This window comes from Capra hircus, unplaced genomic scaffold, assembly GCF_001704415.2.
Source record: "Capra hircus breed San Clemente unplaced genomic scaffold, ASM170441v1, whole genome shotgun sequence".
NCBI classification, from domain to species: Eukaryota; Metazoa; Chordata; class Mammalia; order Artiodactyla; family Bovidae; genus Capra; species Capra hircus.
Window position 1 is genome coordinate 15,042 of NW_017189558.1, and position 26,920 is coordinate 41,961.

Sequence of the window (26,920 nt, forward strand, 5' to 3'; positions counted from 1 at the left end):
AGCAAGACTCATATTTCATCCCGTCAGCTGGTGAAAGAGCCACACATACACTCAGCAATCTCTAACTGCCTTGCTCAGCTACCTCTGACTCCAGTTCAAGCCAGGGCTGAGCCCATGGGAAATTCCTCCAGTCCCTGCAGAAGGGTAGTGTAGAGAAGGACAGACAGCAGGATGAAAACTGTGATGAAGACAAACTCCAGGGAAAGATGCAAATAAATACAGTAGAATCACAGAATTAGATTATACTGTAAAGGCTCAATTTATAGAATATCAGTTCAGTTCAATCATTCAGTCGTGTCTGACTCTTTGCGACCCCATGAATCACAGCACGCCAGGCCTCCCTGTCCATCATCATCGGGAGTCCACCCAAATCCATGTCCATTGAGTCAGTGATGCCATCCAACCATCTCATCCTCTGTTATCCCCTTCTCCTCCTGCCCCCAATCTCTCCCAGCATCAGGGTCTTTTCCAATGAGTCAGCTCTTCGTATCAGGTGGCCAAAGTATTGGAGTTTCAGCTTCAACACCAGCCCTTCCAAAGAACACCCAGAACTGATCTCCTTCAGAATGGACTGGCTGGATCTCCTTGCAGTCCAAGGGACTCTCGAGAGTCTTCTCCAACACCACAGTTCAAAAGCATCAATTCTTCAGTGCTCAGCTTTCTTTATAGTCCAACTCTCACATCCATACATGACCACTGGAAAAACCATAGCCTTGACTATACAGACCTTTATTGACAAAGTAATGTCTCTGCTTTTTAATATGCAGTCTAGGTTGCTCATAACTTTCCTTCCAAGGAGTAAGTGTCTTTTAATTTCATGATGGCAGTCACCATCTGCAGTGATTTTGAAGCCCAGAAAAATAAAGTCTGACACTGTTTCCACTGTTTCCCCGTCTATTTCCCAGGAAGTGATGGGACCAGATGCCACGATCTTTGTTTTCTGAATGTTGAGCTTTAAGCCAACGTTTCCACTCTCCTCTTTCACTTTCATCAAGAGGCTCTTTAGCTCTATTTCACTTTCTGCCATAAAGGTTGTGTCATCTGCATATCTGAGGTTATTGATATTTCTCCCGGCAATCTTGAGTCCAGCCTGTGCTTCTTCCAGCCCAGTGTTTCTCAAGCCAAAGCAAAAACAACACCCAGTTGTGGATGGGACTGGTGATATAAGCAAGGTTTGATGCTGTAAAGACCAATATTGCATAGGAACCTGGAATGTTAGGTCCATGAATCAAGGCAAATTGGAAGTGGTCAAATAGGAGATGACAAGAGTGAACATTGACATTCTAGGATAAGGTGGCCTGGAATGGGTGAATTTGACTCAGATAACCAGTATTACTGTGGGCAGGAATCCCTTAGAAGAAATGGAGTAGCCATCATGGTCAACAAAAGAGTCCGAAATGCAGTATATGGATGCAATCTGAAAAACGACAGAATGATCTCTGTTCATTTCCAAGGCAAACCATTCAATATCACAGTAATCCAAGTCTATGCCCCAACCAGTAATGCTGAAGAAGCTGAAGTTGAACAGTTCTACGAAGACCTACAAGGCCTTCTAGAACTAACATCCAAAAAAAGATGTCCTTTTCATTATAGGGGACTGGAATGCAAAAGTAGGAAGTCAAGAAACACCTGGAGTAACAGGCAAATTTGGCCTTGGAATACAAAATGAAGCAGGGCAAAGGCTAATAGAGTTCTGCCAAGAGAATGCACTGGTCATAGCAAACACCCTCTTCCAACAACACAAGAGAAGACTCTACACATGGACATCACCACATGGTCGACACCGAAATCAGAATGATTATATTCTTTGCAGCCAAAGATGAAGAATCTCTATATAGTCAGCAAAAACAAGACCAGGAGCTGACTGTGGCTCAGATCGTGAACTCCTTATTGCCAAATTCAGACTGAAATCGAAGAAAGTGGGGAAAACCACTACACCATTCAGATATGTCCTAAATCAAATTTATAGAATATAAACGTAAGTAAATCTGTAGGGTAAGTGGCACAGAGCTTTCTAGTGCCTCCTGCTCAGTCACAATAGGGGTTTGGGTGATTCACGAGCTCAGTTTCAAACTGTCAAAGGACATTTTTTGGAAATCACAGGTCACCAGTCATCAAACACTGCCCATGGGAGAGAAAGGACTTTATTAGGAGGTCCTGTTTAAATCCAATGCTGAGAAAGTGGTCTGAATGGGCCTGAGACCCTGCATTTCTAAGAAGCTCCAGGAGATGCAGGTGCTGCTGCTCTGGCACCAGAGTCTGAGTCACAAGGAATGAGGTAGCTTCACAGGGGAAGCGGGACAAGCTGAGAGTAAAGGGAGGACTTTATAAGAAAACAGTACATAAAAAAAGAGAAAATATAGAAACTAATTTTTTGCACATTATAGCAAAGTCTAGTAAGCATCTGTAAAAGTGTATTATCCAAGTAAGAGCCGTGAGCAGAAACAAACAAAATCAATCTACCTCAAGAGCTGGGAAATGCTTTAATATGGCCCAGGACTCTCTAAAATGATCAAATCAACCACTGCTACTGCTACTGCTGCTAAGTCACTTCAGTCATGTCCGACTCTGTGCGACCCCATAGACAGCAGCCCACTAGGCTCCTCTGTCCCTGGGATTCTCCAGGCAAGAATACTGGAGTGGGTTGCCATTTCCTTCTCCAAACTCTTCACACTACACTACAGCTATTCTTAGCTGACAAAATCATCTAAATGAAAAATGCAGCCCATGTTCACCAGGAAGCCTAGCATGCTATTTATTTCACGCTGTTTTTTTTTTCTAATTGTTGTTGTTGTTGTTGTTTTTTAAGTTTTTGGCTGTGCTGGGTCATGGTTGCTTTGGGCAGGCTGTCTCGAGTTGTGATGAGTGGAAGTTACTCCTTGTTGCAGTGTACAGACTTCTCACTGAGGTGGCTGCTTTTGTTGCTGAGCACAAGCTTTAGTAGTTGTGGCACGTGGGCTCAGCAGTTGTGGCACGTGGGCTCAGCAGTTGTGGCACGTGGGCTCAGCAGTTGTGAAGCACAGGCTCAGTCGCTCTGTGACATGTGAAATCTTCTCAGTTCAGATCAAGGATTGAACCAGTGTCCCCTGGTTCAATTGGCAGGTGAATTCTTCTCCACTGCACCACCAGGGAAGTCCTGGTTCTTTATTTTCACCTGTCATTTTTTCCATGGATTAAAGTCCTGCATAGTACCTACTATACTTTCCTAATGATGGTAACTTCCAGGAATCATGACAGGAGAGGAAATGAGGGAAGGAGAATAAAGCCCCGCTTCTGTTAGGCTGGTTCACTCCCACATCCCCTCCCCACTCACAGCAGCCTCTCTCAATCAAATCCAACACCAAAGGTGTGTCCTTGAGTGACAGGGGTGGGGACCCATGAGCAGGAGAGGAAACCTAGGGTGTACACAGGTGGAGTGAAATGGCTTCATGAACATACTGCCCAGGTCTCATCTCCCCACACAGAAATGAAGCTAATGGCGATACTGTGTCAAGTTGCTGCAGTTATTAATTCAGTCTCCAAATTTAATTTGCCCTCAAAACATTTTAGAATCTCAATAATCCTATGACTTGCAGGGTTTAAGAAGGAAGAATAAAAATCTCTTATGTTCCTAAGTTTTACTACAGAGTTTCTTAGATAATTCATATTCTATGGCTTTGGGGAAATTTTAAGACAAGTTAACAGAATTACATTTACAATGGAAAATCTGACAGACTTATTGTCAGAGAGTAAACAAACATCACCTTCAGAGCTCTCAGGGACAAAATTGTAGCAAGAGCTGTGGTGAATGTTTTCCTGACATGGCAGTTCACCTTCTTCCTGACCTACAGTGGAACTAAAAATAATTAGGGCCAGCTTTTGCCGTGACTAACTGAAGCTGCTCCCTGAGTAGCATTTAGGCATTAAGTTGAATATTTATTTTTTCATTTTCATGTTACAAGGCTATCATTCATTAAATTACAGCTACAGTCCACTAGGTGGGTCTGGGGTGGTGAGAGTTTAAAAGAGCATTTCTTTTGATTATTTACAGAGTTGTCTTCTGTGTGTGTATTGGTTCCTGGTTGCTCACACCTGTGTATTACTCATTCACCCTGTCATCCAGCAATCCCTCAGTACTCTGTGCCCTGCAGAATGCCACTTTCTAGGGAACAAAGATGAAAATAAGATGCTTCCTGATTTTAAAAAGCTTCAAGGTACTATGAGATACAGACCTCAAATTACAAGGCATGTCACAGGTGCTATCTTTTAATTTAATTATGATAAAATTCACATAAGATTTAATTACTTAACCATTTTATTGGACAGTTTGGTGTTCCGTACATTCACATTATTGTGCAACCAAGCTCGTAAAACTGATATTCTCGTAAATTTTTGCCTCGTAAAACTGATATTCTATACCCTTTAGACAAACAACTCCCCATCTCCCCTCCCGCAGTCCCTGGAGACCACCATCCTACTTCCTGTCTTCTTGAATTTGACTGCTCTAGGAAACTCACATGAATGGAATCAGAGTTTTCATTTCTTTTGTGTCTGGTTTATTTCATTTAGCAAGATGTCCTCCAGGTTTATCCATAGGCCAGAATTTTCTTCCTTTTTAAGACTGAATAATATTTCATTGTAAGGAAGAATTTAGTTCCTTCTAACTTTTGCCTGCTATGACCACAAGTGTACTGTAAATGCTATGTTAAAAGAAAACATAAGACACTGAGGAAGAATTGAGAGTCTCGAAGATGCATTAGAGTCGCCTCAGAAAATGAGGAGACTTTCACCATCCAGATGACAGAGGGGATGGGTCTCTCAGGTTGAGGGGCAGACTGCACACTGGAAGCTGGGAAAACATAGCTTTGGGAGAAGCTACACATAACCTGAGTGCAGTGGTGCGTGTAAATCAGAAGACATACTGGCTGCAGAGGGAGATGGAGCAAGAGCTTCCTACCACCTTATCTGTTCCGGTTTAATCTCTTCTTCAAGAGTCTGCCCTGGTCCCAGTTGAGGGTCCCAATCTGAGCATGAAAGGAACATCACCAGCAGACATGGACGCCAGCAGGTCCAGGTTACTAGCCTCTCTGCTGTCTCCAATGTGAATCTTCCCTGCTCCCTTCAATTTGCTTTTGACTCTAAAGGAGTCTCTGGGCCCTGTCTCTGTCTGGGGCTCTGGTGCCTCACCTGTGACTGAATCGTGATTCTGGCTCTTCTCTAGTGGCTACGAGCTCACCCCACAGTCCCTACTGGACTGGGCTTGGGGCTGTGCTGTGGTTCTACCAGCAGCTCACCCAGGCCAGTTGAAGTCAGATCTGTGCTTCAGAAAGAAGCAGTCTGCAGGGTGGGGCAGGGTGATGGCAGTTCAGTGTCGGTGAATGGAGGACATGTCTACATGAAAGGCCAATGGAGAGAGGAGAAAGCAGCAACCAGAGGGCACCATAGGAGGAGGAGGAGATCTCAGAAATACAAAGAATAAAAGATGGAAAGGAGGGAAGGTGGGGGATATTGGACAGTTAGTGTCAGGGAGCCAGGGCTGACTTCCCAAACTTAGTATGAATAATCTGGTGTCCTGGAGAGTGTCCTGGGTCAGGTTAAGATTAAGCCCTGGAGACCAGGACCCATCTACCACCATGAGGGAGCTCACTCTACAGGGAAAAAATTGCTGGTATCCCCATTCCATGTTCAGTTTCCAAGAAAGATTCACCTATGGTGCCACTGATCTAATCTGCATCCATTAGGAACAAAGAGTCCGCCTGACACACTGACAAGGAAGCCAAGAGCAGATGTGTTGCTAAATCTTTAGCTGGGTTTTAAAGAGGCAAATGGCTTAAACTAACCTTTTCTCTTGGGTCAATGAGCGTGTCCAGATTCTTCAATATCAGAGGCCCATCTAGGCTGTACTTGACGTTAACATAAGTAAAGTAAATCCTTCCTTCATGAGGCCAGGATGGTGGTGGACGATACTCGAGTTCCCAGGGTGCTTCTTTCTCAAGGTCTATATATTCAATCCCCCTTTCTACTGAAATCATCTGAAATGCATATGACATCACATGAGTTAGTATCAGACAGTCTTGCTTATGAATTTTAGAGATTGCAAGTGAAACCTTCTGCTTTTATATCTTCACATTTGCTTTTATATGGTATAGAATATCTCAGGTCTCAGCATCCACAAAGGACAGAAGTAGGAGTCATGGGGCCTTGGGTGATTTGCAGATTTGTTCATCATCTTCAACCCTTTTACTTACAATTACTTCCTTCAACTTTATCTTAAAGCTGAAAGAATTAGAGAAATGAATGTTTAAGATTTTATTGCTCTACCTTTCACATCTGAATATTTTAAAAAGAGAATTTTTTTCAAAGAAAAGAACACGTATGGACACCAACTAGTAATGTGTGGTTACAGAAGGGCCACATGTTACAGATGAGCAGGACTGGACGGTCATCAAACTTCATTTTAATAATTAGTCACGTTCTACACTGTTAGAAGACAAAATGAAAGACTTCATTTTTATTGTTTTTCTCCCTTTAGGAGAGGGTGCAAATATTTAGAAAGTGTATAATTTACATATTGACTAAGTCCTCTTAAACAACTAGAACTCAACACCTTTGAGAGCACATTTTGAGAGACAGCTTATCCTACCAGAAAGAAGGGCTTCCAGCAATTTCAGGTGCTCAACCCATACAAGAATAAATGATAACATGGGTGGGGGGAAAGGCAGAGGAAACTGTTAATTAAATAAACAAACCTAAAAGTACTGACTTCTTTTTTTTTTTTTTTTCCAAAAAATGAGGAACTACCCCTTAAGAAACAAAGATAAACAAGCTGCTAAGAAATTAGCTCATATTCTCTCCAGGATTACATGACCTCCCTCCTGCAGAGATATTTATTATACTTGAGAATAGTTTGTGACTATAAAACCTGTTGACATGGAGCACATAAAACTGAGAAAAAGATGTATATATTTTATTTAACATTAACTTTAAGCAGATGGAGAAGAATATTTTAAAAAATCCCTCTGTTAACAATGATGTAAAAAGGATAGTTTTACTATTTTACATTAGAATTGCTTTTATTCCATTTAACAGCAAGGAGACTTGAAAAGACTAAGAATAGAGAGATAAACATCACCATATTCTCAACTTCGGTACTTTGCCTGATACACCACTGGAACATCCCCGTAAGTGTGACGATTAGAGACAGGATCAGGCCAACCTCCCCAGGATTCAAAACTAAATGAGGAAGAAGAGGAATAGTCAGTCTCCTTCTCCACCCCCTCACCTAGTTCCTTCTGTCACTTTATGAAGAAGACTCCTTTATTTTTATAATTTTTATTGGAGCATATTTGATTTACAAAGTTGTGTTAGTTTCAGGTGTACAGTAAAATGAATTAGCCACACATACACATAAAATCCATTCATTCTAAAATTATTTTCCCATATAGGCCATTACAGAGTATTGAGTAGAGTTCCCTGTGCTATATAGTAGGTCCTTAATAATTATCTATTTTTTATTAATATATAGTAGTGAGAAGACTTCTTTATGACATTTTAATCATTTCCATATAATGATAATATCACTCATAATATTACTGTCTATTGATTGGGACCATAATACAGTGAAAAAAACACTATGAATTTAGAAAGAACTAGAAAGGTGATTTTATTAATCCCAACTGGATTGACATACAGTTGACAGTATTATATGAGTGAGGATCATGTCATTATTCAGACTTTCATCATTATGGCTTCAATTATCATTATGTAATCTCACTTTTTATGTCCAATGCAGCTGCAGTTGAAATCACAAAAACAAGGCAATCAATTCTAGGTGCCAGTGCTTTTAAATCTAAAGTATCATTCTCATTTTTCATTATCAAAGACTATGATTCAGAGTTATTACTATGAAATAGTTAGGGATGGTGAATTCATGCCACACATACCCACATCTGCTAATCTTGTACCCATACAGCAGTGAGGATATTGATCTTTGCTACAGAGAATATTTCTCACCCCAATGTGCCATTACCAATAACTAAGAGATCCAAGTAAACCTAAAGCTAAAACCTAAACTCTCATTTGTGGGAAAAGTTTAATAGAAAACTTGATTATCCCCTCCCAACTATAGGACATTACCTGAAATGTTCAGAATGTCATGTTGCTACAGCTGTGTAGACCTCAACTCATTCAAAGAAAGATGAAAAGATAAAAGGTTTCAACAAGGACCTACAGCAAATAAACAAAGAAACTACCCAAAGCAATCTATAGATTCAATGTAATCCCTATCAAATAACCAATGACATTTTTTACAGAATAAGAACAAAATATTTTACAATTTGTATGGCAACACAAAAGACGATGAATAGCCAAGGCAATCTTGAGAAAGAAAAACAAAGTTGAAGGAATCAGACTCCCAGTCTTAAAACTATACTACAAAGCTTCAGTAATCAAAACAGTATGCTACTGGTACCAGAAACAGAAATATAGATCAATGGAATAGGATTGAAAGTACAGAGATAAACCCATGCTCCTACTATCACCTAATCTATGACAAAGGAGGCAAGAATATATAATGGAGAAAAGACAGTCTCTTCGATAAATGGTGCTGGCAAAACTGAACAACTACTTGAAAAGGAGTGAAATTAAAACACTCCCTAACACTATACACAAAAATAAACTCAAAATGGATTACAGACATAAATGTAAGACCAGACACTATAAAACTCTCAGGTGAAAACAGACAGAACACTCTCTGACATAAACTTCAGTCATAACTTTTTAATCCACGTCTGAAAGTAGTGAAAATAAAATAAAAAATTAACAAATATGACATAATTAAACTTAAATGCTTTTATACAGCAAAGGAAACCATAAATAAAATGAAAAGACAACCCATAATATGGAGGAAAATATTTTCAGATGAAATAACTAGGAATTATTCTCCAATACATACACAGTCCATGGTTCAATATCAAAACAAACAAATAACCCAATCAAAAAATGGGCAGAAGATCAAAAATGACATTCTCCAAAGAAAACATACAAATGGCAAAAAAAGCACATGAAAAGATGCTCAACATCTCTAATTATTAGAGAAATGTAAATCAAAACTACAATGAGGTATCGCCTCACACCAGTCAAAATTACCATCATCAAAAAGCCTACAAACAATAAATGCTGGAGAGGATGTGGAGAAAAGGGAAACCTCCCACACTGTTAGTGTGAATATTAACTGGTATAGCCCCTATGGAGAACAATACAGAGGTTCCTTTAAAAACTAAAAACAGAACTACCATATGATCCAGCAATTTCACTTCTGGGTAAATATCCAGAGAAAACCGTAATTCCCCCCAATGTTCATTGCAGCACTATTTACAATAACCAGAACATAGAAGTTGGACATAAATGTCCACCAACAGAGGAATGGATAAAGAAGAGGTGGTATATATACACAATGGACTATTACTCAGACATAAAAAGGAATAAATAATGCCATTTGCAGCAACATGGATGGACCTAGAGATTGTCATAAGTCAGATTCAGAGAAAGACAAATAGCATATGATATTGCCTATATGTAGAATCCAACAAAAAGCTACAAATGATCTTATCTACAAAACAGAAATATACTTACAGATGCAGAAAATACAAGGGCTAAGGGAGGGGAGGGATAATTTGGAAGATTGACACATACACACTACTACATATAAAATAGATAACTAATAAGGACCTACTATAAAGTACAGGGAACTCTGTAATAACTTATAGGGAAAAGAATCTAAAAAAGAGTAGATATATGTATAGCAGATTCACTTTGCTGTACACATGAAGTACTATACACTAAGACAACAGTGAAAATCAACTATACCCCTATAAAATACTTTAACAATAAAAATAAAAGAATGGCCCAAGTGAGTCAAAGCAGGCACCCAAATCACCGCAGGTCAGCTGGAACAGGAACATTCATACCTGGTCTTTGTTCCTGAAGATTCCAAAAGCCAAAAAGAAAATTTTTTTCCAAAGGGACCATTTATTTGAAGTATTATTTAAAATGAAAATTATTAAAAATATTCATGCAGCCCAATGTTCATAAGGCAGAAAAACAGAATCCAAAAAATGGGGATATAAGTATAACAGATTTGGGTTTCCCACGTGGCTCAGTGGTAAAGAATCCGCCTGCTAGGACAAGGGAGGCGATAAGTTGCAGCAACCGCACTCGCCAAACACTTGGTCACCTGAGCTGCTTGGACCTGGGAAGGGCACAAAATGCAGGCCAAACCGAGTCTGCACCTCTGAGGACTACCCAAGTACCTGAACCTGAGCGGCTTAGACCTGGGAAGTGCAAATAACCCAGGCCCGGCCTCAGACAATTCCCGGCAGAGCAACCTAGAGCCTAAGCAGAGTGGACTGGGAAACCACACACGCTGTGAGCGGGGACAAACCCAGTGTGGCTGAGACACTGTGAGCACACACCAGTGTTATTTGTTTGCAGAGTCCCTTCCTCCCCACAGCACGACTGAACAAGTGAGCCTAAAAAAGTGTCCACCACCACCCTCTTGTGTCAGGGTGGAAATTAGACACTGAAGAGACCAGCAAACAGAAAAGGCCAAAAAAGAGGGAGCCTCCTTGGAAGTGACAGGTGCAATAGATTAAAACCCTGTAGTTAGTACTGACTATATAGGAAGGGTCCTATAAATCTTGAGAAATATACGGATCAAGGAACCATCCGAAAATGAACTGACCCCACACTGCCCACAACAACACCAGAGAAAGTCCTAGATATATTTTTACTATCACTCTTTAATCTTTTTTTAATTTTTAAGTCCTTTATTACTCATTTAATTTTCATTTTTATAACCTACTATTACTTTGCAAAAAAAAAGATACCCTATTTTTTAAAGCAAACTTCATATATTTTATAATTTTTGTGAATTTGTTTTTTTTTCTTTAATATTGTAATTTTGAAAATCCAGCCTCTACTCTAGATTTTAAATCTTTGACTTTTGGTATTTGTTATCAATTTTGCACCTTTAAGAAATCAATTTTCAGTACCCATTTTTACTTGGGAGCAAGATTACTGGCTTGACTGCTCTCTCCCTCTTTGGACTTTCCTTTTTCTCCACCAGGTGGCCTCTATCTCCTCCCTCCCCCTTCTCTTCTCTACCCAACACTTGAATCTCTTTGTGAGTTCCAGATGGTGGAAAACACTTAGGGAACTGATTACTGGCTGGATCTGTCTATCTCCTTTTGATTCCCCCTTTATCCTCCTAGCCACCTCTGTCTCCTACCTCCCTCTTCTCTTCTCTGTATAACTCCATGAACATCTCTGAGTGGTCCAGACTCTGAAGCGCACATAAGGAAGTGATTACTGGTTAGCTTGCTCTCTCCTCTTTTGATTCCACTTTACCTCATCCTGGTCACCTCTATCTCCCTCCTCCCTCTTCTCTTCTCTATGTAACTCTGTGAACATCTCTGAGGGATCCAGACTGTGGAGAGCACATATGAAAGTGATTACTGGCTAGATTTCTCTCTCCACTTTTGATTCCCCCTCTTCTCCTCCTGGTTTCCTCTATCTCCCTCCTCCATCTCCTCTTCTCTGTGTAACTCCGTGAACATCTCTGAGCTGTCCAGACTATGGAGTGCACATAAGGAAGTGATTACTGGCTAGCTTACTCTCACCCCTTTTGACTCCCCCTCTTCTCCTCCTGATCACCTCTGTCTCCCTCCTCCCTCTTCTCTTCTCCATGTAACTCTGTGAACATCACTGGGTGTCCGTCACTGTGGAGAAACCTTGCACCTTTAACCTAGATGTTTTATCAATGGTGCTGTATAGATGGAGAAGTTTGAGGCTACTGTAAAAATAAGACTGAAAATCAGAAGCAGGATGCTTAAGTCCAAATCCTGAGAACACCAGAGAACTCCTGACTCCATGGAACATTAATCGATAGGAACTCATCAAACACCTCCATACCTACACTGAAACCAAGCACCACCCAACGGCCAACAAGTTCCAGAGCAAGACATACCACGCAAATTCTCCAGCAACACAGGAACACAGCCCTAAGCATCAATATACAGGCTGCCCAAAGTCACTCCAAACCCACTGACATCTCATAACTCATTACTGGACACTTCATCGCACTCCAGAGAGAAGAAATTCAGCTCCACCCACCAGAACACCGACACAAGCTTCCCTAACCAGGAAACCTTGACAAGCCACCCGTACAACCCCACCCACAGAGAGGAAACTCCACAATAAAGAGAACTCCACAAACTGCCAGAATACAGAAAGGCCACCCCAAACTCAGCAATGTAACAAGATGCAGAGACAGAGGAATACCCAGCAGGTAAAGGAACAGGATAAGTGCCCAACAAACCAAACAAAAGAGGAACAGATAAGGAATCTACCTGATAAAGAATTCTGAATAATGATAGTGAAAATGATCCAAAATCTTGAAAACAAAATGGAATCATGGATAAATAACCTGGAGACAAGGATTGAAAAGATGCAAGAAAGGTTTAACAAGGACCTAGAAAAGAGAGTCAATATATAATGAATAATCAAAAAATGACATAAAAAACACTCTAGAGGGAACAAATAGTAGAATAACGGAGGCAGAAGATAGGATTAGTGCGGTAGAAGATACAATGGTAGAAATAAATGAATCAGAAAGGAAAAAAGAACGAATTAAAAGAAATGAGGACAATCTCAGAGACTTCTGGGACAATGTAAAATGCCCCAACATTCAAATCATAGGAGTCCCAGAAGAAGAAGACAAAAAGAAAGATCATGAGAAAATACTTGAGGAGATAATAGTTGAAAACGTCCCTAAAATGGGGAAGGAAATAATCATCCAAGTCCAAGTAACCCAGAGAATCCCAAATAAGATAAACCCGAGGCAAAAAACCCCAAGACACATAGTAATCAAATTAGAAAAAAATCAAACACAAAGAACAAATTTTAAAAGCAGCAAGGGAAAAACAACAAATAACACACAAGGGGATTCCCATAAGGATAACAGCTGATCTTTCAGTAGAAACTCTTCAGGACAGGAGGGAATGGCAGGACATACTTAAAGTGATGAAAGAAAATAACCTGCAGCCCAGATTACTGTAACCAGCAAGGATCTCATTCAAATATGAAGGAGAAATCAAAAGCTTTACAGACAAGCAAAAGTTGAGCGAATTCAGCACCACCAAACCAGCTCTCCAACAAATGCTAAAGGATATTCTCCAGACAGGAAACACAAAAAGAGAGTATAAACTCGAACCCAAAACAATAAAGTAAATGCAACATGATCATACTTATCAATAATACCTTAAACATAAACGGGTTGAATGCCCCAACCAAAATTCAAAGACTGGCTGAATGGATACAAAAACAATACCCCTATATATGTTGTCTACAAGAGACCCACCTCAAAACAAGGGACACATACAGACTGAGAGTGAAGGGCTGGAAAAAGATATTCCATGCAAATAGAGACCAAAGGAAAGCAGGAGTAGCAATACTCATGTCAGATAAAATAGACTTTAAAACAAAGGCTGTGAAAAGAGACAAAGAAGGACACTACATAATGATCAATGGATCAATCCAAGAAGAAGATATAATAATTATAAATATATATGCACCCAACATAGGAGCACCGCAATATGTAAGACAAATGCTAACAAGCATGAAAGTGGAAATTAGATGTCAATTACAGGAGAAAAACTATTAAAAATTCCAACATAGGGAGGCTGAACAACAGGCTGCTGAATAACCAACAAATCACAGAAGAAAACCAAAAAAATCCAAGTATGCACAGAAATGAATAAAAATGAAAACACAACAACCCAAAACCTGTGGGACACTGTAAAAGCACTGCTTAGGGGAAGGTTCATAGCAATACAGGCATACCTCAAGAAACAAGAAAAAAGTCAAATAAATAATCTAACTTTACACCTAAAGCAACTAGAAAAGGAAGAAATGAAGAACCCCAGGGGTAGTAGAAGGGAAGAAATCTTAACAATTAGGGCAGAAATAAATGCAAAAGAAACAAAAGGGACCACAGCAAAAATCAACAAAGCCAAAAGCTGATTCTTTGAAAGGATAAATAAAATTGACAAACCATTAGCCAGACTCATCAAGAAACAAAGGGAGAAAAACCAAATCAATAAAATTAGAAATGCAAATGGAGAGATCACAACAGACAACACAGAAATACAAAGGATCATAAGAGACTACTATCAGCAATTATATACCAATAAAATGGACAACTTGGAAGAAATGGACAAATTCTTAGAAAAGTACAACTTTCCAAAACTGAACCAGGAAGAAATAGAAAATCTTAACAGACCCATCACAAGCACGGAAATTGAAACTGTAATCAGAAACCTTCCAGCAAACAAAAGCCAAGGTCCAGACAGCTCCACAGCTGAATTCTACCAAAAATTTAGAGAAGAGCTAACACCTATCCTACTCAAACTCTTCCAGAAAATTGCAGAGGAAGGTAAACTTCCAAACTCATTCTATGAGGCCAGCATCACCTTAATACCAAAACCTGACAAACATGCCACAAAAAAGGAAAACTACAGGCCAATATCACTGATGAACATAGATGCAAAAATCCTTAACAAAATTCTAGCAATCAGAATCCAACAACACATTAAAAAGATCATATATCATGACCAAATGGGCTTTATCCCAAGGATGCAACAATTCTTCAATATCCACAAATCAGTCAATGTAGTTCACCACATTAACAAATTGGAAAATAAAAGCCATATGATTATCTCAATAGATGCAGAGAAGGCCTTTGACAAAATTCAACATATGATAAAAACTCTCCAGAAAGCAGGAATAGAAGGAACATACCTCAACATAATAAAAGCTATATATGACAAACTCACAGCAAACATTATCCTCAATGGTGAAAAATTGAAAGCATTTCCCCTAAAGTTATAAACAAGACAAGGGTGCTCACTTTCACCATTACTATTCAACATAGTTTTGGAAGTTTTGGCCACAGCAATCCGAGCAGAAAAAGGAATAAAAGGAATCCAAACTGGAAAAGAAGTAAAACTCTCACTGTTTGCAGATGACATGATCCTCTACACAGAAAACCCTAAAGACTCCACCAGAAAATTACTAGAGCTAATCAATAAATATAGTCAAGTTGCAGGATATAAAATCAACACACAGAAATCCTTTGCATTCCTATACATTAATAATGAGAAAATAGAAAGAAAAATTAAGGAAATAATTCCATTCACCATTGGAATGAAAAGAATAAAATACTTAGGAATATATCTACCTAAAGAAACTAAAGACCTATATATAGAAAACTATAAAACACTGACAAAAGAAATCAAACAGGACACTAATAGATGGAGAAATATACCGTGTTCATGGGTTGGATGAATCAATATAGTGAAAATAAGGATATTACCCAAAGCAATTTACAGATTCAATGCAATCCCTATCAAGCTACCAATGGTATTTTTCACAGAGCTAGAACAAATAATTTCACAATTTGTATGAAAATATAAAAAAACTCGAATAGCCAAAGCAATCTTGAGAAAGAAGAATGGAACTGGAGGAATCAACCTGCCTGACATCAGGCTCTACTACAAAGCCACAGTCATCAAGACAGTATGGTACTGGCACAAAAACAGAAACATAGATCAATGGAACAAAATAGAAAGCCAAGAGATAAATCCACGCACCTATGGACACGACCCTTATGGCAGAAAGTGAAGAGGAACTAAAAAGCCTCTTGATGAAGGTGAAGGAGAGTGAAAAAGTTGGCTTAAAGCTCAACATTCAGAAAATGAAGATCATGGCATCCGGTCCCATCACTTCATGGGAAATAGATGGGGAAACAGTGGAAACAGTGTCAGAATTTATTTCGGGGGGCTCCAAAATCTTTGCAAATGCTGACTGCAGCCATGAAATTAAAAGACGCTTACTCCTTGGAAGAAAAGTTATGACCAACCTAGATAGCATATTCAAAAGCAGAGACATTACTTTGCCGACTAAGGTCCGTCTTGTCAAGGCTGTTATGGTTTTTCCAGTGGTCATGTATGGATGTGAGAGTTGGACTGTGAAGAAGGCTGAGCACCAAAGAATTGATGCTTTTGAACTGTGGTGTTGGAGAAGACTCTTGAGAGTCCCTTGGACTGCAAGGAGATCCAACCAGTCCATTCTGAAGGAGATCAGCCCTGGGATTTCTTTGGAAGGAATGATGCTAAAGCTGAAACTCCAGTACTCTGGCCACCTCATGTGAAGAGTTGACTCATTGGAAAAGACTCTGATGCTGGGAGGGATTGGGGGCAGGAGAAGGGGACGACAGAGGATGAGATGGCTGGATGGCATCACTGACTCAATGGACGTGAATCTGAGTGAACTCCAGGAGTTGGTGATGGACAGGGAGGCCTGGCATGCTGCAATTCATGGGGTCGCAGAGTCAAACATGACTGAGAGACTGAACTGAACTGAACTGATGGACATCTTATCTTTGACAAAGGAGGCAAGAATATGCAATGGAGAAAAGTTAATCTCTTTAACATGTGGTGCTGGGAAAACTGGTCAACCACTTGTAAAAGAATGAAAGTAGAACACTTTCTAACACCATACACAAAAATAAACTCAAAATGGATTAAAGATCTAAACATAAGACCAGAAACTATAAAATTCCTAGAGGAAAACATAGGCAAAACACTCTCTGACATAAATCACAGCAGGATCCTCTATGACTCACCTCCCAGAATATTGGAAATAAAAGCAAACATAAACAAATGGGACCTAATTAAAAGCTTCTGCACAACAAAGGAAACTGTAAGCAAGGTGAAAAGACAGCTTTCAGAATGGGAGAAAATAATAGTAAATTAAGCAACTGACAAAGAATTAATCTCAAAAATATACAAGGAACACCTGCAGCTCAATTCCAGAAAAATAAAAGACCCAATCAAAAAATGGGCCAAAGGACAAAACCGACATTACTCCAAAGAAGACATACAGATGGCTAACACATGAAAAGATGATCAACATCACTCATTATCAGAGAAATGCAAATCAAAACCACAATGAGGTACGATTTCATGCCAGTCAGAATGCCTGCAATCCAAAAGTCTACAAGCAATAAATGCTGGAGAGGGTGTGGAGAAAAGGGAACCCTCCTACACTGTTGGTGGGAATGCAAACTAGTACAGCCACTATGGAGAACAGTGTGGAGATTCCTTAAAAAACTGGAAATAGAACTGCCATACAACCCAGAAATCCCACTGCTGGGCATACACACTGAGGAAACCAGAATTGAAAGAGACATATGTACCCCAATATTCATTGCACGACTGTTTATAATAGCCAGGACATGGAAGCAACCTAGATGTCCATCAGCAGACGAATGGATAAGAAAGCTGTGGTACGCATACACAATGGAGTATTACTCAGCCATTAAAAAGAATACATTTGAATCAGTTCTAATGAGGTGGATGAAACTTGAGCCTATTATACAGAGCGAAGTAAGCCAGAAAGAAAAACACCAATACAGTATACTAATGCATATATATGGAATTTAGAAAGATGGTAACGATAACCCTGCATGCGAGACAGCAAAAGAGACACAGATGTATAGAACAGTCTTTTGGACTCTGTGGGAGAGGGAGAGGGTGGGATGATTTGGGAGAATGGCATTGTAACGTGTATAATGTCATATGCGAAACAAATTGCCAGTCTAGGTTCAATGCATGATACAGGATGCTCAGGGCTGGTGCACTGGGATGACCCAAAGGGATGGTATGGGGAGGAAGGTTGGGAGCAGGGTTCAGGATGGGGAACACTTGTACACCCGTGGCAGATTCATGTTGATGTATGGCAAAACCAACACAATAATGTAATTAGCCTCTAATTAAAATAAATAAATTTATATTAAAAATAAATTAATAAAACAAAAAATAAAATGGGTTACCAAAAAAACAAACAAATAAAAAAAGAATCTGCCTGCTAATGCAAAAGACACAGGTTTGATCTCTGGGTCGGGAAGATCCCCTGAAGGAAATGCCAACCCACTCCAGCATTCTTATCTGGAAAATCCCATGGACAGAGGAGCCTAGCAGGCTACAGTCCGTGGAGTCTCAAAGAGCTGACATGGCTTAGAGACAAGCACACAATAACAGATTCACTTGACTGTATATTTGAAACTAATACAATATTGTAAAGCAAATAAATGCCAATAAATCTTTTTTTAAAGGTCTCAACAAGGATCTGCTGTAAATAAATAAATGGAAAAAAAGATAAAAGTTCTCATCAAGATGCAAATGACTTCACATGGACCACAGAAGTCATTTGTGGAGTCACATGCTACAAACACTTTAATACTATTCATTAGAATCAGAGTATATATTAGACAAGTGGCAAGAGTTTAAATTAATAACTGGAAATGAAGCTATAAACTGTAAGCATTTCATAAATATTCAGATTTTTACTTACTATCTGCCAGAATCAGGGCCGCAAAGGCAACAATAGTGACAAAGATGGCACAGATGACATCCAGATACATAGCAAGCTGTTGGGACATCGTCAAAAGCAGGAAACAAGCCTCTGGATTTGTGAACCATAATATAATGAATAAACATAAAAACCATGTTAGCTGCTTCTAATGAAAGAGAGCATTTTTCTTAGTTAAGCATTTACACAAAGTAGGACAGCAAAGTTACACATTCAAGGAAACTGAAGATTCCAGAAAGCTAAGTTCTGACAAAGACAACACATAGCACCTATAGAATCAGTCCAGCACCTTTGTGAGAAGCATGCACTGAAAACCTCGACTCACTGGTTATCAACAGAAATACAATCACAAGGAAAAAGGGAAAAATTTATAATCCACACATTTCCGGCAGTGCTAGACCTCAACATGAAGGTCATCCTCTCACATGTCGACTCTTCCCAGCTCTCTGATAGCAGACAGCACAGCTCACAGTTTCCAGCACCTTCTGTACTCATTACATGACCCTACATGTGTCTACTTTTAGGAGCCAATATCTAAAGGACCATCAGCTAACAAGATCTGCATGTGGCTTTTTAAATGCAGTCATTATCTTCAAAACAGAATAAAGATTTTAGAGATAGGTCAAAATTTTACAGACTTCGTGGAAATTCTAAAATTTCTTCCTAGAAAAAAATTCATTGATACAAAGTATGATCAAGTGGGTGGCAAATCAGGAAATTATATTCCTCAGTCACATCTGCCACCCTGCATACTCTGAAAAGAGAGTCAATAAACTAAAGCCTGTGGGTCAAGAACAGCCACCACCTGGTTCTGTAAAGTTTTACTGGAACACAGCCATCGCCATTTGCTGACATATTTTCTTTGCCTGTCTCTGTGCTACAACAGCAAAGGTGAGTAGCTGCATTAGAGACAGTATAGTACAAAAATCCTACAATATATTCTACCTGGATCTTTAAAAAAAAAAAAAAAAACAGAAAAAGTTTCTTAACTCCTTCCCTAAAGAGAGAGAAAGCCACAGGGCACAGTGATGGAAGGACAAAGGACAACGCAAACAAGGAAGGGGAGAAAAGTAGAGGGTGATGGGGAAGAGGGGCACACAGAGGGATGCTGAGAGGAAGGGCTGGGGCAGGCAGGTGTGCAGAGGGGGATGAGGGGCAGCACAGAGAGAGGTGAGAGCAGCCAGACCTCCTGAGAAGAAGGTCAGGCCTCAGAAGGCAGCAGATCTCATCCTTTGAAATCATCTCCAGAAACTTACAGACCTGAGCGCAAATCCTGGTGTGCGTCGAACAGTTTCTGAAACTTGTGTTCGGCTTTGTATGCCCGGATGGTCCCGAGTCCCCGGAGAGAAGATGCTAAGTGAGAAAACACTGGACTCTGTGCTGGGGAAGCAGAGACAGACACATGACAGAGAAAGTCAGGAAGGCTGGATATGAGGAAACCACTGCCTCCCAGGCTCTGTGGTCACACGTCCCGCCAAAGGGCACACCCAGGGCTTCCTGGAGGGCTGCCTGGGGAAGGAAGCTACTCCTTTTAGAAAGGATCCTCCATGTGACCCTGAAACTCCTGTTCACACCAACCTTCACTTTAACAACCTGGACATTAAAGATTTTCTTTGAACTCACCTTTGACCAAATTCAAACTGAAGCTAGATCTATGTAAAGGAACTCCTTATTAATCAATTCATCAAGGTCCTCTCAAATACACCTCCCTCCAAATTCTTCTGGCATCTCTCCATGTGGAAATTGTTCACAATGTTTTTTAAAACATATTGAAGGATAGTTGACTTACAACAATGTGTTAGTTTCAGGTATATAGTACAGTGAGTCACTTATTTTTTCTGATTATATTCCATTATAGGTTATTACAAGATACTGAATAAAATTCCATGCTTTATAGCCAATCCTTGTTGCTTATCTATTTTACATGGTAGTGTTTATCTGTTAATCCCATGTTCCTAATTTGTTCCTCCCTCCCAGTCCCCTTTGGTAATCATAAGTTTGTTTTCTGTATCTGAGTCTATTTCTGTTTTGTATACAGTCTTTTACTTTTTAGATCCCACGTATAAGTGATGACATATCATATTTTTCTCTGAATTACTTTACTAATAAAAATATTCTTTCCATCCATGTTGCTGAAAATGGCAGTATTTCATTCTTTTTCCTCACTGAGTAATTATTCACTAATTTATGAGTCAGTGGCATTCCAAAATTTAATTCATTAGAGTCCTCACCACACTGAACTTTGGTGAGCTACCTGTATGCTGTCTTCACCTCAGATGAGTAGCCTAAAGGCTGGGATAGAGTCAGTACATGCCCCACCCTACACCAGAGCCAGACCCAGGACAGGGTGAGACGAGTAAGGGAGGGGACAGTCCGCTGCCTCCCCCGTCTTGGGCCTCCCCCTGAACCTGAGCCAGGAGCCTCTGTGCGGGTCACGGAGCACCCGGCACTGCACTGCCCTTGTGTGCTCAGGACCCGGCAGATGAGGAGCCTTTGAATGGTCTTGACTTCCATTCCGGGAACCTGATGGATATTTTTGTAACTGCCCTGCTGGATACCTGTCCTGGTGTTTGGAGGCCACTGCGGCATGTGACACTCACATCACCTTTTTAGAATCTGACAGTGTCCATTCTCTTTTGAGTGGCTTCATGTGGGTTTGGGTTCTACTGTCATATGACTGGTCGTTCGTTTCCTGCCATCTTCTCTAAGAGCACACTGACCACGAGCACCAGGGTCAGGCTCCTGCCCATCAGGGAGCAGGTGGGCTGCAGGGCAGGGAGGACCCCTTACGGTTCTCATTCTCCACCGTGAACAAGGCTGTAACTTGCTGTTGTCAGTGGCAGACTGTGACACTGTGACCTCTGTGCGGGATGAATGATAACTTGTGTTTTATCAGCAGGAAATACCAATATCACCTTGTTACATGTGCATCTCCTGAGAAGAGCTGTTAGTAAAACCTGGGTGTTCAGAAGTTAAGATCACTTATCTTGCAGGCGGCTATGCAGATTTTATAAAATGAAAGGGAAAAAAGTCAGGGGGAAGAACTCCAAATTATTTTCAGGGCCTGACTCCTTAGCCTAATATCCGAACATCTGTCTGGGTGACGGTGTAATCAGTAGCAATGTGCACATGGGCACTGCATTGAGGGTGGGGGCTGAGGTACAAGGGGGCAAAGACACAGAGCCTCCTCTTATGCTTACTGTCCTCAGTTCTACCAGCAAGGAAGGAGCAGGCTTCCTACTGTGAGACACTGGAGCTCAGAAAGGGTAGGAACCCCTGGCTGGGGGAGGACAGCTTGGGCTGGAGGCCAGTTGAGCATCCACTGGACCCTGGTGCTCTTTCCACCTGGGGGTGTCTGACCAGGAACCATAACTATTAGGGCTCCACCTGTGACACTGACTTAAAGGAAAAACCTTTTCTGAACCAGAACATGATCTAACATTTCCCTTTTGTATGTTGTTCAGGCAGAGAGCTGAAAGTGAGTCAGTGGTGCTTTGCCTTTGGTCATCCAGTTGTGTGCCTGTGTTCTCATTTCAGCACTCACAAGGCTCTCTGTCTTCATTAAGTTGAATAACTTTTTATTTTAACTTCCTGTAACTTTGCCCTTATAAGAGTAACACAAACACAGACCAAACTCATGCTCCAAATAAGAGAGGCTTGGATCTCTGTTCACGCTTTTTCTGCACCCCAGCAGGTGTCCCAATCCAACCCCAGAACTCAGTCTGAAAGCAGGGTGCTCACAGGGATGACACAGGTGAATTCCGGGGCCATCACCCTGTCAGGAGGATGCCAAGGCTGCAGCTCCAGAGAGCACAGAAAACTCACTACAACCAGGCTCCCATTTCCACAGCAAATGTGGTGACATCATCAACACTACTCATCACAGACAAGGCTTCTGAGAAGGAAGCAGACATGACTGTTCACCCAGGGAGATCCTGGAACGAACTCTTCAGCAAGGCCTCCCTCACCTGCTTCCCTGTTGGGAGATCAAAGCTGCAACTGATTCTCTCCATCAGGGATGGTGGGCAGGGTCGATTTTAGAAACCAGGTGTCATCTCACCCTTGAACACCAGGGAACCAAACATCCCACCACCTACCTCACCTCATGCCCAAGAGTTACAGTGGGCCAGAGGGAACGCACACTTGTGAAAAGCTATTCTGTTTCTTTCAAACCCCACTTAGGGCTGAGTAGGATGCCAGGATGAGTGAATGGGAGGGTCTGCAAAGACAATTAACTTGTACAGGAGAAGAGGGGATGTCAAGGCTCTGGTATTATGTTGCCCAATGTAACATCCTTTTTCCCACAAACACTGAGCTCACTATCCTGAAGCAGATATGTAACAGACATGGCATCACTCAGCAGTCACAGACACGTGTAACTCTACATTTCATGTTACTCTACACATTTCAGTTACATTTTCCACAACCCTGAGGACACTTGGGAACAAACCCCACAAGGCCAGCACAACTTCCCCAGCAGGGAGAGGCCAGGGAATTGCATGCAAGGACCCTGGGCTGACAGCCTTCCTGCAGGTTATCATTCATGCTCCATGAGACCTGCTAGTTGTTGTTCAGTCCCTAAGTCACGTCTGACTCTTTGCGACCAAATGAACTACAGCATGCCAGGCTTCCCTGTCCACTGTCTCTCAGAGTTCGCTCAAATTCATGTCCATTGAGTTGGTAATACTATCTAAATATTTTATCATCTGTTGTCCCCTTCTCCTCCTGCCCTCAGTCTTTCACAGCATCAGGGTCTTATCCAATGAGTTGGCTCTTCAGATCAGGTAGCCAAAGTACTGGAATTTCAGTTTCAGCATCAGTTCTTCCAATGAATATTCAGGATTGATTTCCTTTACGATTGACTGGTTTGATCTCCTTGCTGTCTGAGGGACTCTCAAGAATCTCCTCCAGCACCAAAGTTCAAAAGCATCAATTCTTCCACCCTCGACCTTCTTTATGGTCCAACTTTCACATCCATACATGACTATTGGACAAACCATACCTTTGACTATACAGACCACTGTCAGCAAAGTGATATCTCTGCTTTGTAATATGCTGTCTAGGTTTTTCAGTTTTTCTTCCAAGGGCAAGTATCTTTTAATTTCATGACTTTGGTCAACATCCACAGTGATTTTAGAGCCCAAGAAAATAAAGTCTGTCACTGTTTCCACTTTTTCCCCATATATTTGCCATCATTGGATGGGATTAGATACCATGGTCTAGTTTTTTGAATGCTGAGTTTTAAACCAGATTTTTTCACCCTCCTCTTTCACCTTCATCGAGAGATTCTTTAGTTCTTCTTTGCTTTCTACCATTAGAGTGGTATCACCTGCATATCTGATGTTGTTGATATTTCTCCCAGCAATTTTGATTCCAGCTTGTGATTCATCCAGTCTGGCATTTTGCATGATGTACTCTGCATATAAGTTAAATAAGCAAGGTGACAATGTACGGACTTGAAGTATTCCTTTCCCAATTTTGAACCAATCTGTTGTTCCATGTCCAGTTCCTACTGTTGCTTCTTGTCTTGCATGCAGGTTTCTCAGGAGGCAGGTATGGTGGTCTGGTATTCCCATCTCTTCAAGAATTTTTCAGTTGTTGTGACCCACACAGCCAAAGGCTTCCATGTAGTTAATGAAGCAGAAATAGATGCTTTTCTGGAATTCTTTCGCTTATCTATGATCCAACAGATGTTGGCAATTTGATCTCTGGCTCCTCTGCCTTTTCTAAATCCAGCTTGCACATCTGGGTAGTTCTTGGTTCATGTACTGTTGAAGCCTACCTTGAAGAGTTTTGAACATTACCTTACTAGCATAGAGATGAGTGCAATTGTGCAGTAGTTTGAACATTCTCTGGCATTCCCTTTCTTTGAGATAGGAATGAAAACTGACTTTTCCGGTCCTCTGGCAACTGCTGAGTTTTCCAAATATGCTGGCATATTGAATTCGCAGCAAACTAACAGCATCTTTTAAAATTTGAAATAACTCAGCTGGAATTTGATCACCAGCAATAGCTTTGTTTGTAGTGATGCTTCCTAAGACCCATTTGACTTCACACTCCAGGATGTCTGGTTCTAGGTGAGGGATCACATCACTAGTTGTTAATATTTTCTTATTTCTTCTTGTTCAATGTCTGGTGTCTTTGGCAGTAGCCCGCAAGTACTTTATAAGCAACAAACTCAAGAAATTCTCATAGGAACCCCAGACACTGAGGGATTAAGATCACTCACTGCCCAAGATTAAGTAAGTTAACCTACCTAAGTGGTAGAGCAGACAGATGTCAGACCCAACTCTGTTTTATTCCCAAGTCTGTACCTATGTACTAAGTCATTTCAGTCATGCCCGACTCTTGGCGACCCTATGGACTGCTGCCCGCAAGTCTCCTCTATCCATGGGATTCTCCAGGTAAGAATACTGGAGTGGGTTGCCATTCCTTCTCCAGGGGATCTTCCCACCCCAGGGATCGAACCTGCATCTCTTATGTCTCCTGCACTGGGAGGCAGGTTCTTAACCACCAGCGCCACCTAGTTCAGTTCAGTCTTTCTGTCATGTCCAACTCTTTGGAAGCCCCTTATTCCCAAGGCTGGGCTTCTATTCACAGCTGCAGTGTCTCTGAGGGAAAAAAATCAGGGTTAAGGATGCCCATGTGTAAATACATGCATTTTTCTCCAGACTTTATTGTTTATATTCAGAAAACTCCCAGATCTAACTCAGCTAATAACTAACAGCTTTTACCATTACCATACATCTTATTAATCACCAGAGATTGAACCAAGTTCCTGGAAATCTTGTATGAAAACACCTTAAGACAGCAGACTTAAGGATCCATGGTCTGAATACATCTGAACAACGTGCTAACCCACTGCTACCAAAGCCTGTGGCAGACATTGCTAGTTGATCACAGCAGCCTTTCAAACAGAATTTGCATGTGACTTCATCATTCAGGCACTGCTAAATGCAGAGTGGACCAGACCATCAAAAAGAATAACTAATGCCATTTGCAGCAACATGGATGGACCTAGAGAGTGTCACATGAATGAAGTCAGACAAAGAGGGAGAAATATCATATGAAATCCTTTATATGTGGAATCTAATAGGAAATTGTACAAGTGAACTTACAAAACAGAAACAGACTCGCGTACTTAGAGAATGAACTTATCGTTGCCGGGGGAAGAATGAGAAAAGATAGGGGGCTTCGGATGGATGTGTACACAGTGCTGTATTTAAAATGGATAACCAGCAAGTATCTACTGAGTAGCACATGGAATGTTAAGTGCAGCCTGGATGGGAGAGGGGTTTGGGGTAGAATGGATATATGTATATGTATGACTGAGTTCCTTCATTGTTCACCTGAAGCCATCACAATGTTGTTTGTTAACTGGCTCTACCCCAATACAAAATAAAAAGTTTAAAAGCAAACAAAAAAGAACTGGCTAGAGAAAGGCATGGAGAAGGCAATGGCACTCCACTCCAGTACTCTTGCCTGGAAAATCCCATGGGCGGAGGAGCCTGGAAGGCTGCAGTCCATGGGGTCGCAAAGAGTCAGACAGGACTGAGCGACCTCACTTTCACTTTTCACTTTCATGCTTTGGAGAAGGAAATGGCAACCCACTCCAGTATTCCTGCCTGGAGAATCCCAGGGACAGAGGAGCCTGGTGGGCTGACGTCTATGGGGTCGCACAGGGTCAGACAGGACTGAAGCGACTTAGCAGCAGCAGAGAAAGGCAATCAAACACCATCCAGGTTTTATGCACTGCTCTGTGACTATTGCTATGCTCAGTTTTGCAAAAATGTGCTCAATAAACCCATTATAATCAGCTGCATATTCATCATTAAGATGAAAATGTCAGCCTAAGCATCTAGAGGCAACTAGGCAGCAGGATCTGAAACAAAACCTCAGGACTTCAGTGGTCCTTCAGAGCACAAAGAAGAAGCAGGTTTATGTCTCCTGGCCACAGCAGTCAGACAAGTGAACTTACAAAACAGATGTCAGGTGTCCTTCTTTTTGCTGGTGGTTCCAGCAGTGACCTTAAGATATACTATCAGTTACTATTTAGAGAAAACAGCAGTGTTATTATTTATGGCATAGACCCACCACCTAGAGAGAGAACATAGACAATTCTAATCAACTAGCCACCATGTGGTTGTCTGGGGTGTGGAGGAGCGGGTATCTGGATTGAATTTACAGTCTAACATTGCTGCAGCCTACTAGAGTACCAAAACTTCCAATATTCCACAGAGATGGGGCCAAAGTTTTCAGATTCTTCAGATGAAAGATTGAGAAAATCCTATTCTGCTTCTTCATTAAAAAAGCCTCAGGAAGTGCCCTTCTCTCCACTTCTGTGTGGATGGGAAGTAGCCCTTCCCTAGATATAAATCTTAATCACATGTTCCTTCTGGAACAACCCCTCTTTGAATGTACCAGAGACCTGCTTTTTCCAACAAGACTACTG

General features: G+C 41.0%; 1 protein-coding gene across 1 annotated transcript in view; it reads right to left on the bottom strand.

The window, feature by feature from the left end:
• LOC102182583 (multidrug resistance-associated protein 4-like) overlaps nt 1–26,920 on the bottom strand; it is a gene marked incomplete at both ends in the record, with an annotated part of 59,161 nt that overhangs the window by 11,830 nt on the left and 20,411 nt on the right. Inside the window, 4 exons of the mRNA XM_018044465.1 lie at nt 5,820–6,011; nt 7,112–7,212; nt 18,451–18,561; nt 19,729–19,848. Of these exons, the coding sequence (XP_017899954.1) occupies nt 5,820–6,011; nt 7,112–7,212; nt 18,451–18,561; nt 19,729–19,848 (524 nt within the window). The remainder of the gene's footprint in view (nt 1–5,819; nt 6,012–7,111; nt 7,213–18,450; nt 18,562–19,728; nt 19,849–26,920) is intronic.